The following is a 21,529-nucleotide window of genomic DNA, read 5'->3' as shown; positions in this document are numbered from 1 at the left end:
AGTGATTGATAAGAAATAAAAAATCATCTTTTATATTATAAAAAATATGTAAAGAAGTGGTATAAATATTATTTTTTATATTATAAATATAACTAATTTAAATTGGTAGAATAGTTAATTTATTTGTCTATGTAAATAAGTCTCACATGTTTAAATTTTGTCTGCTAGATACAAATTTACTGAATTAGAGAATTTCGTAAAAAAAATGATTAGGATGATGTGTACATGTAGTTATCTACTAAAAGAGTTAAAAACTAATATTTAATTTAAAAATATAAAAATAAATAATTTTTAAATTTTTAATATTTGTTGTAAAAGAAAAATTTAACAAATTCAACATTAAATTTAAAGACACTAAAGAATTTGGCAAAAAAATATATTACAAGTGTCACTAAACTTTGCACTAGTACTAATTATTTTTAACGAGTGTCCATAGTAAAATCCAAAATTGTATTATGCAGTAGTGAAATATATGATAATTCATGTTGTTCCGGCTACGGTCATCCTATTCTTATAATAAAACACATCTAAGGAAATGCTTTTATTTTAAGAATTCTACGGTTCCCAAGTACATCGTGGTATGTTTTTGAGTCCTTTTTCGCAAAAATTTGGTGCAAATTTAGATGAACCGCCCTTTGGCAAAGCTTTGTGTAAATACATAACGACTACTGGAATGACATATAAGTTAAAGGATAAAGTATATTTTGTTCTTAATATTTGTAATTATTTTTTATAAATATTTTTAATATTTAATTTTATTTAATTTTATTTTTAATAATTTTAATTCATTCAATTTTTTAATATTTTTATTTATGTCAAAATTATTTTTAAAATTTTTTAATTTTGTTCCTAATATTTTACATAGAATTAACTTCCAATGATAATTTTAATACAAATAGAACACGTTAATGACAAAACTAAATACAACTAAAGGTTAGGAATATTTTAAAAAAAAATTCATAAATTTTAAAAACAAAAAATATATTTTATCCGAAATTAAAAACATGAGAAAGGTTAGACTTATTATATTTTATTTTATATGCATTGAAGTCAAATTTTATTTTACGTATGAGTTTTAATAAAGTTACAGTAAAAAAATGAAAATGGATCTTCTTAATTTTTTTTTATTTTTTTTATAAAGTATGATATTTTATTATACACTTTTTAAATAGAACTACGAGGAAAAAAATATGAAAAAAATGTTAAACAATTAAAAATTACATTTACAAGAAAATTGAAAAAAAACTTGTGAGAATCTATTTTCGAAATGAAGTAACCTAACATAATTATTTAGTTAATTATAACATGAGTTGACACTTGAACCAAGAAATTGGTTTTTAATTATACATACCATATGCATAAGCCCTAAGGAGAGACGTTTCATTTATTTAAATAATTTGGGATCCAGCATCCAAAAAAAGATGGTGTCTACCACGTAATCTTATTTTTGTTTTTTATTTTTTCAAATATCATCATTTTATTATGATAACGTAGTTGTTTTGTTTGTATCAAAATTAAAGCTACTGTTTTTTTCTTTCAGGGGAAAAAAAAGAAACTAGTGTGTTATTATTTGAACATAATTGTATTACCCGAGTCTGTGAACGGCGAGCCAAGTGGAGTATTTGTTTATTATTCTTTTTACATACAGATGGGCGTTAATCCACCGACTGTCCAGCTCAGCTGCCGACCCTTCTCAACCGAAAGGAAAATGACATTTTTGACTTACAAAATTGGAACAAGTCTCTGGCGGTGTACAAATATATCTTATATATGATTTTCAATCTTCTAATCTAGCGAGTTTGGATTTGGCACGAAACCGTGTTCTGATTGATGATGCCAATGCTCTAATGAGCTAACATTGTACGTTAACCAACCTGCTCCCCGTAAATGAATATGGAATAAGTTTAAGTGCAAGTCATCAAGAATGGATGTTAAATTAAATATTATGCCGAGGAAGACAGTAGAAAGAAAGCGGAGAGGACTCAATGTCACTGGTATTTTGTATTTTGTATAAGCCGGTGTCCTGTACAAAGATTCTAAGAATAAAAACACTTCCGCAAAATTGTGGAGACATCAGTGTAATTTCCGTAACAAAATATCAATACCCCTTTTCTATTTCCTAATCTTTTGGGGCTCGTAGAACCATTTACTTTGGCTTAGCGACCAAATAGTCATAGTGGTTATTCATTTTGAAATCCATAACCACACACGCGATTATTTGGTCCCTAACTGTAGTGCTCTTTGGACCCATCTGCTGTGCCGGTTTTCGAGTTTCAAGTTGTAAGCGCTCCGATGAATGTACTCAACACGAGGAAATAAGAATATCTTCCGACGCTATTGCAATCAGCTGGACATTTCACGGAGAATTTCGACCAAGAATTTTGGAGAATCATCGCTACTTGCTGCTTATAACTGAAAAGTGCCCAATTCCTGGCCATGTCTTGTAAGGAGTATTTTCCTATCACCTACCCATTCTAGCCTATAAGTAAGGTCCAGATTATGAAGCAATTGTTTCATACTGTCCCCGTGATTTGAATCCCTAGCATTGTCCTACAGAAACAAATACAGCATCAATTAATTGACATGGGTGTAACAAAAGATCATGGAAACTGCGTTGTTTATGAGCCAAAGTTTTAGTACAAGAAAGCTGAAGTATATATTTTATCCGATATAAACATTTTCTCTCCTTTATGAGAGATTTCTGCATATCCAAAAAAAATGGATGAATTGGTCCAAACATCCCCAGACAAGAAAGAAGATAAAAGAAAATTACCAGAACACTCAGCTTCCTGTCATTTTCCAAAATGTTGGCGATTATGCTTGACCTGGATGAATTAGGTGAGAATCCCTCCCACGGCGGAACAAATATAAGTTTGGTGCACTGGACAGGAATAAAGTTCCGGCTCAGTTTCTCCCACCAGACAGATCCTAGTGACCACCATCTAATCATTAGCCCATGTTCAGAGAAAGCAACTAGCCCCTGTCATTGAAAGGAAAAATTTATTTGTTTGAGATTCTTGCAGAAAGCACCAAGATTCTACGGTGACAAATTCATCTCTAATAGTAACACAGTGATCAGTAACATACTAACATATGATATGCTAGCCAGGAGCACCTATTATTTGAGTTACGGATATCTCACGACATATTTTCCTAAAGAACTTTTACATATCCCTATTTTGTTGTCTATTCCAAAATCAGGTAATTGGATGATATCAAGAAACACTACAAAGTCAAGAATTTTATCACAATTCTTAATACCTCTCCATCAGGAGAAAAGCTAAGAGCTGAAATTGCAGCAGTTAACATTGTTCCTGATGCTGGTGTGAGCAAACTTGGAAGTCCAGGAGGCCCACTTGCATCCAAAACCTTTATCATTGTCACACTGCATCAGAAATGAAGGCTCTCCTTTTTAGGAAATTACTGTGTCTATGATTATCCCACAGAAGAAATATAAACAGACCAATTTGAATAAAAAATTTCAAGAGAGAAGTATATAAGGTGGCGATATAGAGATAGATAGATCAAGTAGACAAGATTAATAAATGCTGTGATCATTTAGGAAATAAGCCAGGCCCACAATAACTGATGGTATTCAATGTGCATTGTCATTCACACAATAAACCGTTACTCCATTTACTTACATACGAATATTTTGTCACACAAGATTTGAAATAAGCAGCAACAATAGGACCACCAAAACCTCAGTTTCAATATTTTGTTCATAAATATTCCTCCCAAAAGTTAATTCCAGCTCCATTGCATTTGCATTATTGTTATTCTTTTTCCTTTCCACGATGCATAAATGACACAAACTCAGTTGAGTGAAATTCTGTAAACCATTTGTCTGAGACAGTACTCCAAGTGGAAGGGTAATCACACATTATCAGCCTAAACCAATTATTAATTCAAAACTTACAGTTTATCTCCTAATACCTTTGCATATCATAGACCCTAATGCTTGAGCTGCTAATTTCACCAATCACATCCCCAACTGCAAGTTTGGTCCATGAATCATTGACAGCAACCATAGGATACACACGTACAACCTCCTTTAAAGTTGTCATTGAAGTCTGGTAACATGCTTTCCGCATAACTGAGTTGCTAGGATCTACAGTATGTAAAATGAAGTTTACCACCTGCAGATTTGACACATTGTCGCATAAAATAAAAAATCTCTTTGCCTTTGTTGTCACAAGTAGGCAGTGTAAAACATATTTGAAGAGTTAACTACGTATCAGATCCTTTGTTCAGAAATATTCAGGACAAAAACAAGTCAATCCCTCATAATAGAGAAACAGTGCTCCCAACCACCAGTTATAGGAAATAAATATGGTAACTTATAAAAGAGAACAAAGAATGGGGATTTGTAAGTAAGCAAACCCAAACAAACACACCCTTAGATATAAACAGATTTCAAGGCATTACATTCAACAGTATCTGATGTCAACATTTGTGCATTATTTTAACATGAGTTCAACAAGTAAAATATCTCACAGATTAAAAATAAAATGTATTTCAAATGATGAAGTATTATTATTTCTTGTTCCAATATGTTCTTTGGAATAAAAAACTCCAAGATATAAAAAGCTAAAATCTTCAATGTCAAGCATACATATCTAACACATGGAAATTTAATCAAACAAGGTCACAAGGATGGGGGAAAATAGTTAATGAACCACTTGAAGTAGAAAGTGAAACTAAACATCAAGAGAGACAAAGAATTCTGCCTAGAACTAGAGACAAAACATCAAAGAAAATCATGTTAGTTGTAGAAATAAACTGCTTTGCAAACCTTGTCAAGGTATTGAGCCAAGTTTCTTGGAGAACCACGCATAATCCTTATAAGAGTCAAGAGGGACACCAAGTGGACAGACGAATCAGATGCAGTAGACCAAATCTGTCTCTCTATTACAGACAAAAAACCTGGTATATCAACCATAGCTAAACTTGGAAGAAGAACTTCAACCAAAGTCTTTTTAATAGCAAATGATGAAGCTGGAATTTCTTTGGCAGTTGGACCACTCAACTCTACTTGGAAAAAAATATCCACAATCAGATGAGGTATCTCAGAGGCCATACATCCTTTCCATGTACTCTCCATGCCCTCTGCAAGTAGCTCAGCCGCAGTGGAGCTAAATTTCTCATTCATGGCCATAGCCAACTTCATCAATGGATGAACAACTAAGGAGGCAAGACTTGGCTTTACAAGACTAGGATACCAGATAGCCAATGCAGCAGCAACAATTATGTGAGATGTCATAGCATCTTGACTTGTTCCCCCAACACAAGAAATCCAATCTTGCACTTCAAATGATTCCAACCAAGCAACTATATTGGATTCTTCATCATGGGAAATTCCTTGTTTTTCTGACCTAGGAGATATGCTTTTGCCTCTACTTCCAGATTGGGAGCTTGTCTTAGTTGACTCAGGTGGTTTTGTATTGCATAGAGGTAGTGGAATAGCATGAGAGGCAGCACAATGAAATATAGAGCGTGCTGCTAAGCGCACATGTTCACTCTCATCTTGCCAAAAGGCCACCAGAAGCTGCAAAAAGTTGATAACCTTGAGTAATTGATATCAAGCAATACATTGGTGTTTTGATAACTTATGAATGTTGTCAACCAAAAAAAGAAATACCAAAATATGAGTCTGGCATTGGAAGAGTATGTATGAACATTGTCAATCAAGAAAATACTACAGGGACATGTTAAATCAAAAATACATTGAAAAAGAATTGATAAAAAATATGACCTGTAATGAAGGTGGCTTCATATCTGAAAACTTTTCCATGAAATTGCGGGTATAGAATGCTGCTAAAGCACTGCAAATAAGATTACCAATTATCAGCAAAAATTTTAAATCCAGGGATAATGCAGAAATGGAAATACACATTAAGAAACCACTATGAAACAGAGAAATTGTCAAATTGAGAGGAAAATTTCACAAAATAAAAGTAACAGGAAGAACCTTTGTCAAGCAAATGCAAATACAAAATATCTAAGTGGCCAAGTTAATCAGGCCATTTGTCTTTTTTATTTTTCTAACCCATTTTTTTCTAGTTACTAAATAATTCTTTTATGTTGCATGAATAACTTCAAGAATCAACTAGGCTTCAAAAAAACCAAGAAACCTTCTGCCTTTTTAATTTTTTTTTTAAATGAATAAATAAGAAAGAAAAGGCGGCGGTGGTAGTGGGGTGCGGGGGGAATAGCACTAGACTCATGACATCAAGAACAATTCAAGACACAAATGATTATTCCAGTTTGCGAAAAAAACCTCAAATAGGATCTGGGACTTGGGATGGTTTCAAGATTTTTAATTTTAAATATCCATCCAAAGGAGTTCAAGACACAAGAATGATTATTCCAGTTTGCGAAAAAACCTAAATAGATCTGAGACTTGGGATGGTTTCAAGATTTTTAATTTTAAATATACATCCAAAGGAGTTCAGTACAGAAATTGTTTTGGCTTCCTTCATAAAATAAATAAATAAATAAATAAGTAAGAAAAAACACCCCTACACAAAGATCGATGTCATTAGAAGATTTTTCATTTAAAAGGAAACAAAACGTGAAAGGGATTCTATGCCTTAGTTCGATCATTGTGATTGCCGCCTTACCTGCTTGCTGCTGAGCCAGAGTGAGATAAGCTAACCAGACGTTGGGCAAGGGATACCATTGTCAATGATCTCATTGCACAAAACTCAGATGACGATTTCCAGAGCTGAAATGTGTTTTTCATGTCTCAGGGACTATTGAAACAAAGCATATAGAACAGAGGTTGAATTTGATGCACTGTTAGTCTAAAGTGTTTTTATGCTGTCACAATCACACAGAATGCACGTGTGACCTTTGAGTAAGAGTCAAACACAGTGGTAATAAGGAAAAACATGATTGAATATCTATGTAGAAAACCTTTTACATGGATAATGGATCAAAATTACATTATATTTTATAGTAAAATAGGTCCCAATATACAAATCAAATTACCTCTAGAGTAGCACTCAGACCAGGAAAGGTCAATGTCAATGATCCTTTATCCCCCTGTAGACCTGAACCTACTATAAAATTCTCTGGTTTCCTCAGCTTCATGTCACTTATCAGCAAGTTATCAAGGTCACTGTCTACACTCCACAAATGTAAAATAGACAGGCTATATCGAAGCAAGTATTCTTCATACTGGTCGCCAGAATTTTGATCCTGAACTTCTTGCTTCTTCAAATTGTAATTACCATTTTCCATGAATTCATTCCCCCAATAAGAGAGCATCAGTGAGGCAAGATCAAAACTCAGAGACACAACGCCAGGAAAAGGGCATGCGCATTTGACAGGAAGCTTGTTACCCCAGAGATTAAACAGAGAAGATGAAGTTGGCCTTGGTGAATTTCCTTTACCTCCATTTCTTCTGGAATAATTCAACTCAGTCATGTTTGAAATATTTGGTGATGACTTTGAAGAAGTGAGTGAGTTCTCTGACAGGTTGACAGGGGAATTAGAGAGCCTTGCATCATCAATTACCGGAAGAAGTAAAGAAGAAACTGATGTATTTCCATTCAGCAATTTGCCAGATATGGAATTCATGCTAATGTTTTTACAAAAGTGACTAAACATTGAATGCGCAGCTGTCCCACGCAGGACTCGCTCGCGGGAACCTGTCTTTACATCCCAAATGTACAACACATCAGTAGCATCAGAAGTTCCACAATGTGTTTGACAGAGACAGGCAATATAACCTCTTGATCCATCCCATACAACTTTTGATGGATAGTTCACATGTCCAGGAAACATTCTCTCCACCCGCAGAGTCTCTATAGAAACAAGAGCTACACATGCATCCTCTCCAACTGAGAGGAAGCAGTCACTCCAAGGATGTCCGGTCAAAGATGGGGGAAGAATAATTTGACGTAATGGAGCCACGTGATGATGCATTACCATAATAAGACGGCTAGTGTCAAGATCCCATATACGAATTGTACAATCCGCACTTCCAGACACCAAAACCCGTTTTAGATTTTGGCCATTGGCATTACCCATCATTTGGTGTGCTGCCAAACAAAGTACAGCGCCTGTATGTCCTGAAAAGTGCGGCTTGCATGTGATAGACTTTTCATCAGGATTGGAACTTGCATCATTAAAGCAAATGCCTTGAAACAGATCAAATCTTAGAAGCTCTATTTCTCCGCTTACAAAACCATATACAACAGCATAAGGAGTGAAGAGGTTCTCAGAGATAATCATGGAAGAAGAGACCATCTTTCCCTTGTTAGACCAATAATCACTAATGTTATCAACATGAATGGTGTTTATATCTTCTGAACTTTGATTTTGATCAAAAGATTTAGTCTCTAGACTATCCTGTCCTTCAAGCTGAGTAGACTTCCCAAAACAGTGCACGAAAGATTCACCATCACTGATCATCCTGCATTGACGGTATAATTTACCAGGCTTATCATCAAAACTATGCAGCGACCAGACTGTGACATGTGGTCTCCATAGCAATGGTTCCTCAAAATGAAAGCAAATTGACTTGATGCAGACAAGATAATGATTTATTTGTAGGAAAATAACAGATAATCTCATATCAGGTTGACAAGGAGTAGCAGGAATCTCAGAATGAGGTTCACATTGAAAAACATCATTCTGATTCATTATCTTATAGATAACTGCAGACCCTATATTATTCCAAACAACAAAAGTTACTGATATCAAGTTGCTGCTTTCAACAAAATTGACTGAATTCCCTGCATCATCACTTTCAAGAAAAAGGCCACCCACAATATGTGTTTGATTCAAATGCCCGTCTAAACAGATCAGATTGCTGTCAAAGGAAACCTCTCCAATGGTAGTATCATTTGACAATAACTTGAATTCACAGCGACTTTCCAGCACATAAGCAACAATACCCCTGTAAGTTAAAACTGAAACAACACGATCCACACCACTCAATCCGTCAGAGTAAAAAGAACTCTCCAACTGAGATGTTTCCTTGTGTGGTTCCCCACGTTCAAGGGGGTCATCTGATATCGAAACCATTTGCCTTTTGCCAGCAGAATCAGCCACAAGTACAGAATACCCCTTTTCATCACTATCACCTAACACTAAAGCCATAAACCTAACTGGGCCGATAGATAAATTCCCATGAAACAAAGTCTGAGTAATGGAAAGCGAGTACGTGTCTACAACAACAATGGTACATTTAGAAGGCTTCCTGGGGTGAGTCTCTTCATTTCCCTCCACAGATTGTTCCATGTAGGAACAAGCAATGCACACATATCTCGACCTCGAGGGCAACGGCCGAATGATGCGCGGTGTTCCGACCCAAGGTGGCAGTTTCCTCCGGCAACGGCAATGTCCACTGCTTTTACTCCAAACACACAAGAACCCATCAGAACAAGCGCTTACCAAGGCGCTACTAAAATTACTACTTGAACTACAATTCACCGCTAAATCACTCGAACCACGTTCACCACCACCAGCATCACCATGATCGGCGGCAGCGGCTTCTTCTTCGACGGGAAGAGGGCTGCAAGTGCTGAGATCAGTGATGGAAGCTGCGTGACCGCACAAGAGGGCCACTGCTTTAACTTGCTGTGAAAATCAGAAAAATGTAAATGGACATTAAGATGTCTAAATAAATCAAAATTGAACGAATGAGACAACAATAAAATTGATGAATGAGTATAATTATACAAAAGGGGGGAGAATTACGGGGGAAATGGACCACCAGATGATGGAGCCATCGGATCCGGAGGTGAAGAGGGAGGGCGGGGAGGAGAAGGCGGCGACGGCGGTGACACGGTGGGGGAAGGGGGTGCCAGACCAAATGCAAGCCACCGATCGGCACTTCATTGATAAATCGAACAAATGGTGACTTGGTATCTCCTTTCAGCTTAGTCCCATTTCAGAAATACATACTGTCACTGAGAAATGCGATTAATGGAATACGGAGGTTCTCGATACTGGATTCCGACTCACTCAATCCTCCCAAGCAGAAGCTGCACTGCCAGCACAGCATTTTTATATCCATTAATAAATAATATTGGGTCAATTTTCTTCTGGAAAAATTGGTTACAAGATGAAAAAAAAAAAATACAATTTGACTCATCATAGTATTTTTTCAGGGACAAGATCTTTTCAAAACCAAATTGATACAAGTATAATTTTCTATGGATACTTTTTTTTCTCCAATAGTTTTATTCGACTGTTGTGTGTGTGTTGTGTTTTACATTAGAGGGGGGAATAGAAAGTGTAAACTAAGTTTATGTTAATTTTTTTCTTCCACTCCAATTTATTAAGGATTTCAATTAAAATGTAGATAACGAAATTCGCAGAGACTATTAAATTTAATATTATGGTTATTTTTTTAATTAAAAAATCTTTAAAATGTAAATAATATTGGACTTTTGCAATTAATATTATAAAAGAATGTTTTACAAAACTAAACATATAAAATCTCTTAGCAAGTTATATTATATTACTAAAACATCCCCAGGTCTTCACACAAAAGTTCAATTACAAAATCTTTTTTAGGTTCTATCTGACAAAACATGAATGATGAATGTAATTGACTGAAGGTTGCATTGAATCGGAATATAGAAACATCACAACTACACGACTAATCAGAATTTTACTCGATCAACTCATAGTTAAAAAAATGCTATTTAAAAGCCAAAATCAACTATCATAAATTTATGTATAAATATATATATATATATATATATATATATATAATTAAATTTATTATTAATATATTTTATGTTTTAATATATATTTTATACTAATAAATTAATAGATAATTTTAATATTCATCTAACATAGTTGTAAATTCATCATTCATGTATTCATCCGTAATTATCAAAAGAAGGCTCTGGACGCAATCTAAATCTTGTTCAATTCAACCTACGTTGATGTCTAGTTTAAAAATCCTCGTTGAAAAAATTATACGCTCATTGGAAAACATTAAATTTTCCGTAAAATTAAATAGTTCTAGTATGAAATGCAATACAGGATACTTCTTTCATGAATAACGTTAAACAATTTGTTTTATCTTTGTCTAAATCATGCATGCATGAATAATTAAATCAACATCTCAACTAGGGGGTCATGACTCATTTTAGGATAAACTTTAAAGTTGACCCTATTCATAAATAAATAAAACTTTCGCATCACCATAACATAATCAGGATTTCCCCTTATGGAAGTTTGACTTTCCAATTTCCATTGTACACTAAAAGCAAAAATGAAAGCTATATAGAAAAAGAAGAAAGAAATTAGGGACAAAGGGTTGAGGTCAATCAAAGTTGCACAATAAAATGTGCCTTGTCCCTCGCTACACTGTATTTTAGTTATCCTTTCCAAGGAAGGAAGGCAGGAGTCATGCTTTATATATTTGTAACAAGTCTTTGACCTAATTGGAAGAATGAGGGCCTCCGTCTAGTTCAACAATCTTAAATTTAGCTCCGGAAATGTCAATTAAACACCTTCCCACCCTGGAACAAAACGATACAGCAGATGTTACAGAAATATTGGAAGAGGCCAGCGTAATTAACATTCAGCAAAGATATGTGGCAAAAAACTGAATGAGAACTAGGGAGGGGGGAGGGGTTGGGTCATCAACTCATCATCATATATATGATATTGACTGCCTGTCATTTTAGGGTAACTAGACTTTTGACATATTAGCATCAAACATACAAACAGACCCAAATACATGAATAGAACTGCAGAAGTGTTGATTATGTTAAGTGTCAAAGCACAAGTGCAACATTATAAATAATTCTGATACTTCATACCTTGTGAGGAGGAGTTCCCGGTCTTGAAGTGTTGTTGCCAAATCCACCTTTACCCTTCTTGTCAGAAGATTTAAGTATTTGGAAAGAGCATGTCAAGGTGTCATCCACGCTCATCATAGCACCGGCATTATCAAATTCCCCACAGTAATTTGGCGCTGAAAATATAGTCACCAGCTGGCGCTTGGCAAAAAACTCATATCCATCTTCTACAACCTGATATGCAACAACCAGAATTTTAAAAGGAAAATATCAGATGAGCCAGGCAAAAGCCCGAAGGCCCAGTACACAGAAATAACCTGATATTATGAGGTGCTCTACATGGTGATACATAAAGAGTAGAGAAAATCCCAAGTGTTGCAAGAAAACCAAATTTGATTGTAATTAGTCTCATTCATGTCTCCCTTTCCCCTTTGATACAGAGTCATCATTATCATTATTATTTATAAATCTACTCAAGCAAATAGTTACTTCTCATTTTACAATGTAATAGTTAAAAATTCCACATACATCATGCATGCACTACTCTATCATGAATGTATATGTATGTATGTATAGAACTAAATTAGCATAAGATACCATCTATGGTAAAAGTTGAGGTCCCATTACCTGATGAGCTCGGCAAATCAGATCAAGATCATGCTCTTCAAGAAATTCAACCACCTTATCAGCACCAAATGTAAATGACACACCTCGGTCATTTTCTCCCCACCCATCAAGATCTTTATCAGGATCAGCCCACAGCAGGTCACAGAGAAGTCCATGATCTGGTACATCAACTGGACGAGCAATATTCCTTATCTGATCTAAGTGTTTAAGCTCAGGAGATAATCCACCATGCATGCAAAGGATTTTCTCATCTATAAGAGCAGCAACGGGTAGACAGTTAAAGCAGTCGGTAAAAGTCTTCCAAATGCGAACATTAAACCTCCTCTTGCACTCATCATAGAAACCATATATACGATTAATGGAGGCACATTCATGGTTGCCCCTAAGAAGAAAGAAGTTCTCCTTGTATTTGATCTTGTATGCAAGGAGTAAACATATCGTCTCTATGCTCTGTTTACCACGATCAACATAATCTCCGAGGAATAAATAATTTGCCTCAGGTGGGTATCCCCCATATTCAAACAACCTTAGAAGATCTGAATACTGGCCATGAACATCTCCTACAACCGAATAGTTTAAATCAAGATTCGTCCACTGATAATCATTTATACATCACAAGGTGGTCAAAAGCAAAAGCAGACCTTGAAGCTCTAGGAAATCAAGTCCTTGAAGCATGGGGCAGTAAAAGCACCAAATGAAAAGAAGAAACCATAAAATTTTAAACTGTTTTAACATGATTTTCTATATAATCAACTAATTCAAACATTACATTCATACTAATGCACCAAACAAACATTACATTCATATTAAAATTAACCTGTAAAATCACTCACGTGAAATCTTGACAATAGGCTAACAATAGACTCCATAGTCTACATTTTACAAACAAAATAAATGTGGCAGCCATCATTGCAGCCCTAGAAAATTAAAATTCATGGCAAGTTAACAATTTAAGCCAAATATGACATAAATGCCATTAACGAAAGCAACTCACCCGAGCCCATAAGGCAACACTGAAAAAATCTGGATACCAGAAGGAAGGGGTCCAACAACAACAACAACAAATCTCTCGTCTAGCCTCAGTATCTTATGAGTTCCCATTGCCTCATCTAAAATTCAAATGTACTGATACCTCGATGTGCAGACCAATAATGCGCCTACTTAAGTAAAAGCAATAAGGTTTTTCCAATAACACATCCAAACAGCCTATTCATATGCACTACTACACAATTTCACACAAATGACGAGTTAAGGACTGAGTGTAAGAAGCCCAGCTTCCAACCTGTCCATTGTTAAGCTGTGTACTTTACCTCAAGGTACTAGAAAGTTGCAGAAGTAATAGCTCTAAGCTCCATCACCAAACAAATCGCAATTCAGGAGGCTTATTAGCCTAAATAATAATTTTCCTAAACATTTTGAGCTTGTTTGGAATGCTAGGAATTAAAATTCATTCAAGAGTTGAATTCTTTTTCTTGCTTTGGAAGAACTAAAAATAAATGATTTGAATCCCTTTGAAAATTCCAATTCCCATTTTTCCTTCATTTGTAAATCAGACCAAAAGGGTTCTGATTTTCAAATCAACTCCCACACTCTTTACACTTGAATTCTATTCTATTAATATATTATAGTCATTCCAAATCAATTGAGTTTCAAGTAGAAATGAATTCTTTTAAAAAGAAATGGAATTCTTTTCTCATGTTAAATGATTTCCGAACAAGCTCTTTGTTTCCAGTCAATTCAATTAAAGAATCTTCACATGACAAATTCACAATAAACAACACTAGGTCAAACAACCAAGCAACCAGAACAAATCAATTCACGTAATCGAAGTGCAGTCACACGCACAAGTCACAAGCACAGATAAAATTAATCAAGTGGAATAATTCATAAAGAAACAAGATAAAAAAAGAAATTACCGCAAATCTTGATGGGAGCTTCGAGCTCCAGAAGATTGGGTTGACTGAGGAAGATCTCCTTGGAAGTAGTACAGAGCTGTCGGATTTCCGACTCAGTGAGTTGAACCTGCTTCGTCGTTCTGCCGTTCTTCGCTGCAAGAAGCCTCCGAATGATGTCGTCGAGGACGCTCTCATCCATCTCACAGAAAAAAAAAACTAAACCCTAACGATCCGATTCTAAGTCCTCACAACACAGAAACGACGTGTCGCTTTGCCTTTAACACAGAGAGAGAGAGAGAGAGAGAGAGAGAGAGAGAACAAAAAAGAGGTAAGTGGAGATAAGAGAAAAGGAAAGAAAGAAGGTGTGTAGTCCGAAAAGGGGAAAACGACTAGCGACTGAGCGAGTATTGCTATGGCCGCCGTGTCCGTTTTCCCGCTTCCAACTCACAGAAATCACTAACAAAACGGAGTTCATAAAATATATATACAGAGAGAGGGAGAGAAAGAAGGAATCAACACACTCGCACAGGCACACGGCGCAGGTAACTGGGAACCCTTTCTAAGTTTTAAAAAAGGCTGGAGCCCTAAGACCATCTCCAGTAGGGAACTCATCCCAGTTTCTGTTTATGGCCCACCTGTCATAAAAAGTAACTCCACATCAGTTTTTGCATCATAAACAGTAAATAGGAACTCAAAGCATCTCTCTCTTCTCCATTAGGAGGAACTAACTTTAGTTCCTATTGTGGTCCCACTTAATTAATTAATTAAAATATTTAAAATTAATGTAATTAATTTTTTTCAATAATATTATTTAGATTTATAAATTTAAAAATAATTTACTATTAAAAGATATTAATATTAAATGAATTTATATATAACAATAATACATAATATATAATTCGAGATTACATTAATTAAAGTTTTCAACGGCTAATTTTGTAACGGCTAATTTTTACAACTGCTAATTTTAATAATATAATTAGCATTTTAAATTTTAAAAATAAAAATAACTAATCCAATCAAAATTTATTTTGTAAGGTGTAAAAATTAAATATATTTTTTAATGTAAATAAATTTAATTAATTATAATTTAATATAATAATATAAATAATATTTAATATTAATTATGATATAAATAATTAATATAAATCATTAATTAAATAAAAATTTAATTAATTGTTATAATTATTAATAAATTAATTATTATTTAATATAATTAATTATTATAATTATTATTGAATTAATTATTATTTAATTATTTAAAATTTTATATAATTATTTATTTTATATAATTCTTAGACAATGGGAGTCCCCGTTCAGAGGGACTCCCCATTCTTGATCCAAGAGAAAGCATTTTTTCCCAACTCACTCCAATGGTTAGTTCCTATATTTACTGACGTGCACAGTAATAGGAACTAAAAAAAAGCAACTATTGGAGTTGCTCTAACCAAAGTTTTGTTTGGACTTAAAAGAAAGAAAATAAAAGGAAAGAAAATGAGAGGATAAAAAATAAAAGAAAAAATTTTATGTGTTGTTAGGATAGAGAAAAAATGAATAAAATTTTTTTAAAAAAAAATTTGTTTGAATAAGAAAAGGAGTAAAAATTTTTATAGTATTATACAAAAAATTATCTTTAAGTTTATATTTTTTTATATTAGTCTTGGAAATACTCACAGAATTTGTATTATAGTGTATATTTTTTATCGATGATATTGTTTTTACGGGAGAGTTAAGGAAAGAGCTAAATAAGAAATTGGAGTTATGAAAGTGTATGGTCTAAATATAAGCTGTAGCAAGACGGAACATATGAAATGTAAAATCCTTATATAAAGGTGAAGATTTGATATAGCATCCTACGAAAAGTTAAGAGTTTTAAGTATCTTGGTGAGATTAAACAGGATGTAAATTATACGATTCAAGCAGGTTAGTCAAAATGGCAAAGTGCGCTTGGTTTTATATGTGACAAAAAATACCTTTAAAACTTAGAGGTAAATTTTATCGTACTGCTATCTGACTATGCTTCATGGTATAGAGTGTTGGGCAGGCAAAGAGAAGTACGAACATAAGTTAAGTGTGATAGAGATGAAGATGTTGATATGAATGAGTGGTCATACACGATTGGATAGAATAATGAATGAAGATATAAGAGAGTGAGTTGGAGTAGTTGTGGAAAAGACAGTAGAATCACGCGTGGTTCGGACATGTGAGAAGAAGACCGACAGAACACCCAATCAAGAGGATAGATGTGATGGAAGATGGACAAAAGCTAAAAGGCAGAGGAAGACTTAAGAAGATCATCCATAAGGTGGTCAAACGAGATCTACATGTTAACGGTCTCTTAATAGACATGATACATGATAGAGTTTAATGGCGTCGTTTAATTCATGTAGTCGACCCACCTAATAGGACAAGACTTTATTGTTATTGTTGTTGTATAAAATTATATTAATACTCTTATAATAAAATAAAATATAAATATTTTTATTTATTTATATTTTATTATATTTTATAAATATTATAAAATATTATAATTTTATATATTTAATTTAAATTATTTATTTAATACATATATAATGTTTAAATTTAAATTTTTATTACAATAATATATTAAAATTATTAAAATTAAATTTATATTGATAATTAGTATTAATAATAGAACTATGAATAATATTGTTATACAATAGATAATATTTTTTATTTTTTTATTTGTAATGGATAGAAAATTTTTTTAGTAAAATTTATACTAAATTTTTTTTCTTTCTATTTTTTTAGCATTTAAATAAAGAAAAATAAAAATTTTTATTTATTTTCTTTTTATTTTTTGTCTCTTATTTTTTCTTAAATCACCGCTTTGATTTTTTTTTCCCCTCTTATGGTAACAAAAGAATACATTTTTCATATCCACAACACATACGTGTATAAAGAAAATGCAAAAAATAAATATCAAATAATATGATGGTGGTTAATTGGTTCCCATATATTTATTCCCTTGCACGTGCACCGAGTCCTTACCATAAGCCAACTCATTTCATCTTTCTGCATTTGGTTCTTTTTCTTTCTTAAGTGTTTAGGCCGAGTCTAAGTCCCGGAGTGATATTTGGGGTTTGCACCCTAAACCAAAGTCCAAAATGGTTCTTCAAATTTTAATTGCATTAATTATAAATTGACAAAAATATATCAATTTTTTTATCTATTTTTTATTAACAATATAAAGTAAAATATTAGGGACTAATTGTTTTGGGTGTTTTTATTTTTATTTTTTATGAAAATAAAAATAAAGTATGAAAATATGATTGATTAAATATTTTAAAAATATTTTTAACAAAAACATTTTTTAAAAAGAGTACAAAATTGAAAATAATATTTTTTAGTTTTAGACTATTCACCACTTTTTTTTATATTTTATCCACCAAAATTAAATATTCACTTAGCCACTTTCGTATTGTAAAAACTATAGTGGTAAAAATTAGATTGGTCGGTTCAACTAGAAAATTAGTAAACTAAAATTTCAACTAGTAAAAATCATAGTTGTACAAATTGGTTTTTTTTTCCTACATGTTCTCCTTAATACTAAGTTATATTATTTTTTATTATTTTAAATGTTAATAATTAATTATATAGTAAAAATGTATAATAATTTTTTAGATATTATTTTAATTTTATATTCACTTATATTTAAATAAATTATATTCTTTTATTCATAATTATTAATATAAAAGTAATTAAATATATATAAATAAAAAATATCAAATGTAACATCCTACCACACTGAACTTTACGCTTAAGTCGTAAAACAGAAGAGATGGGGTATTATGACCTCTAAAATAAAATGTATACGTATAATAGCAGAAAGATTATAATATGCTAGGAGCTTTGAAAAATAGAGGAAATAAAAATCGCGAAACAAAAAAAATGCAACGCTCAAGAAACGAGTTAACCTGCGTACTAAAAAAGCTATAACCATCAAACATAAGATTATAAAAGTAGGAATAGAGTGCCAAAGATACAAAATAATAAGCTCCTAACTCAGCCCGCGAAGTCAAGACTGGCCGGAGAATATTTGCACACACACACACACACACTACGCTTAAGTCGTAAAACAGAAGTGGTGGGGTATTACGACCTCTAAAATAAAATGTATACGTATAATAGTAGAAAGATTATAATATGCTAGGAGCTTTGAAAAATAGAGGAAATAAAAATCGCGAAACAAAAAAATGTAACGCTCAAGAAACGAGTTAACCTGCGTGCTAAAAAAGCTATAACCATCAAACATAAGATTATAAAAGTAGGAATAGAGTGCCAAAGATACAAAATAACAAGCTCCTAACTCAGCCCGCGAAGTCAAGACTGGCTGGAGAATATTTGCACGCGCACACACACACACACGCGCACACACACACACACACACACACACACACACACACACACACACACACACACACACACACACACACACACACATGTATATATATCCAAAACCCAAATGTACATAAATAAAATTATGCCTCTCCATAAACCTCTAAAAGGATCAAAAGAGCAAGTTATGCGAAGAGAGAGAGAGAGAGAGAGAGAGAGAGAGAGAGAGAGAGAGCTAAGTACATATATATACATCACTGTACAACAAAATAACCCAGTAACCACTTCGCTTCAGGGGTTCAGACGCCTAACGAGATGCCTCTCGACCTGCAACTGAAAAACAACAACATAGTATGGAATGAGAACCGGAGGTTCTCAGTATGGTAAGGTGCCACACACATAATATATAAGCTCCTGAGAATGTCAGAGGCAATCCTAGAACGCCGACACTCAGATTATAGAGCTTAAAGTATTAAATAGAAGCCATAAAAGGTGGTTTTCTAAGAGTATCTAAGCCTAACTTAACCTTAATTCTAAATCCCATACTGCCATTCCTCCATACCTCCATCTCCGTCAGCATTTCACAGATAAATAAACAGATACAGGCAAGCACAAGAAGGTTACAAATACTGCAGGTAACAAATATACATTTAGCATGGCAAGTACTCTTAGGCACACCCATTTTATGCACAAGCAAGTAATTCAAGTAGTATGCATATGATGCATGCCTGTCCTATGGCTGATGAGGCTCATCTGTCGGTTATCCAGCCAACCCGACAAGTCTGAAAATCTTAGATTGTCCTTCGACATGCATCCCCAAGAGTCTATGCATAGCTTTTTCTCAAATAATCAATATTGCTCAATGGGGGTTAACATTCCCGGGGATTTATAAGTGCCCGGTCACCCTTACGTCGTAGGGTCAACAGAGTATCGAGTTTTCAACCAAGTACACGTGGTGGCAAGCCACAATACTTTACCCAGGGAATCTCGTACCTCAAATCATTTAATCATTCAAGCCAAGTATCATAAATAATCATTCATCTGAATATCTCATCTGAATATCCAGCCAAGTATCATATATAATTATCCGTAACATTTCATAATCAATTCATCACATTTCAACTTTACTTCACCTTCAAGTTATCTCCATTTTCTGACTCCATCTGATTATCATATTTAATACTACTATTTATGACCAAAGGAATGAAAATAGAGGTTTAGAAATTGAAATAGGGTTTTAAAACTCAAAAATCATGTATGCTGTAACAGGGGTCACGCGTACACATGGAAGTGTGAAAGTGCAGCTCGCGCGCGCGTCCCTCTTCATGCGTACGCGTGGGTGAAAACTTCATATCATGCGTGTGCATGGGTCACGCGTATGCGTGAACATGCTTGTTAGCCCCTTCTGCGTACGCATGGGACCAGTCGTGTACGCATTGCCAAAACCCATGCCACGCGTACGCGTGGACGTACATTCTCTTAAAAAAACATATCAGTAGCAAAGCTGCAGAATTATAACAAGTTTCATGTATAGTCACATATAAATTACATATTCTACACCAAAATTTCCGACGGGCATAACTCAATCGTTTTAAATAGTTTTTCTTCCGTTCTTCGAACGACATAAACTTTACGAACCCAATTTTCATCTAAAACCATTTGAAATCAATTTGGGATTCCGGAAGCCAAGTTATAGCCTGCCAAAATTCAGTCCAAAACCAAAGTGCAACAAAACCTCATAAACCTCATTTTCAATTCAAAAGTCTCTTTTTACACACTTCAAATCTCACCAAATCAACATTACATACCCTTCTTCATTACCATAGCAATCATCACTATAATCATAGTCCAATTCATCAAGCATTATCAACTATAAACTTACATTCTCAAATTCATAATCATCAAGCTATTCAATTCACACAAACACCAAACCAAATCAACTAATTGACAAGATGCTAAGCAATAATTATATACACATTCATTCCAACCTAGCCTAAGTTTTCATAGAACCTTACATATTAAATGTAAGAAACCTAAACCATACCTTGGCCGATTCCCACGTGACATTCAAGGCAATTTAATTAAAACAAACGCTCCTCAAAATCCAATAAACACTAGGCTCAGCTTCCTCCAAATTCCAATATTCATAATTTCAAGCTCCAATTATTTATTCACAACCTAATACACATTCAAAACACATATATACCCAATTTAATACCCAAAGCTCAAATTTAGTAAAATTAAAATGGAATTATGGTATCCTCACCTTACCCAAACTTCACATAAGAAAGAGTAAATATTTTTCTCAAGCTAATTGGATCCTAAAACATGAAAAAAGTAAAGAAATTCAAACCCGTACAAAACTTTCAAAAGTTGGGGGAAAAGAGTGGCTGAGAGTGATTAATGGTTTACCTATAAAATTGTTCCGGTAGAAACGTAGAGCTCGACGCGGTGGTCACATGGCCACAAACGGTGCGACAATCGGAGTTCGGATGAAGGAGTTATGGTGATTTAAAATCAACGTAAGGTTACGGGGAATTTTCCTTCACTCCTCTCCCCTGTTGCTGCAACGCTACTTCAGATATAATGGGGTAATGAAAGAGATTGGGTTTATTTAAGGGTTGGCTCGGTTGGTTCCACGGGCCCGATTTGGGCCTGGTTTGACCGGTTCGGCCCATTCGGTTCAACCTTGGGCCGATTTCTTCAAAATTAGTGTCAAAATTCTTGTTTCGATGAGCTCTATCCTTATTTGATATAATATTCATGTTTCTAATCTCCTTTATTAAAAATTAATTTATTGGCTAATTACTTACTAATTTAACGGGGTTTACATCTTACCCATCTAACAAAGAATTTTGTCCTCAAAATTCGAAT

The 21,529-nt window shown here is 33.9% G+C and overlaps 2 protein-coding genes across 4 annotated transcripts; both read right to left on the bottom strand.

The window, feature by feature from the left end:
• Nucleotides 1-1,978: 1,978 nt before the first annotated feature.
• On the bottom strand, nucleotides 1,979-10,261 carry LOC112790843 (uncharacterized). Of its 3 annotated transcripts, XR_011880074.1 has the most exons (10): nucleotides 9,712-10,261; nucleotides 6,994-9,591; nucleotides 6,624-6,727; nucleotides 5,756-5,825; nucleotides 4,796-5,548; nucleotides 3,937-4,139; nucleotides 3,645-3,832; nucleotides 3,262-3,385; nucleotides 2,774-2,980; nucleotides 1,979-2,550 (listed from the first exon to the last, which is right to left on the bottom strand). XR_011880074.1 is itself a non-coding variant. In XM_025833433.3 (9 exons), exons 1-9 carry the CDS (start codon nucleotides 9,850-9,852, stop codon nucleotides 2,407-2,409), a joined length of 4,344 nt encoding a protein of 1,447 aa, XP_025689218.1. In that variant the 5' UTR covers nucleotides 9,853-10,261; the 3' UTR covers nucleotides 1,979-2,406. The 3 variants fall into 3 exon arrangements, 1 of the variants encoding a protein (XP_025689218.1); XR_011880075.1 differs by lacking the exon at nucleotides 3,645-3,832 and having other exon boundaries at nucleotides 3,920-4,139; XM_025833433.3 differs by lacking the exon at nucleotides 3,645-3,832.
• An 853-nt stretch (nucleotides 10,262-11,114) lies between these two features.
• On the bottom strand, nucleotides 11,115-14,938 carry LOC112790844 (serine/threonine-protein phosphatase PP1). The gene is made up of 4 exons (XM_025833435.3): nucleotides 14,318-14,938; nucleotides 12,402-12,961; nucleotides 11,796-12,008; nucleotides 11,115-11,492 (listed from the first exon to the last, which is right to left on the bottom strand). Exons 1-4 carry the CDS (start codon nucleotides 14,493-14,495, stop codon nucleotides 11,472-11,474), a joined length of 972 nt encoding a protein of 323 aa, XP_025689220.1. The 5' UTR covers nucleotides 14,496-14,938; the 3' UTR covers nucleotides 11,115-11,471.
• Between the last annotated feature and the right edge of the window lie 6,591 nt (nucleotides 14,939-21,529).

This window comes from Arachis hypogaea, chromosome 3 (assembly GCF_003086295.3).
Source record: "Arachis hypogaea cultivar Tifrunner chromosome 3, arahy.Tifrunner.gnm2.J5K5, whole genome shotgun sequence".
Classification (NCBI taxonomy): Eukaryota; Viridiplantae; Streptophyta; class Magnoliopsida; order Fabales; family Fabaceae; genus Arachis; species Arachis hypogaea.
Note: the sequence above shows the minus strand (reverse complement) of the source record. Positions and strands in the feature narration are given on the sequence as shown.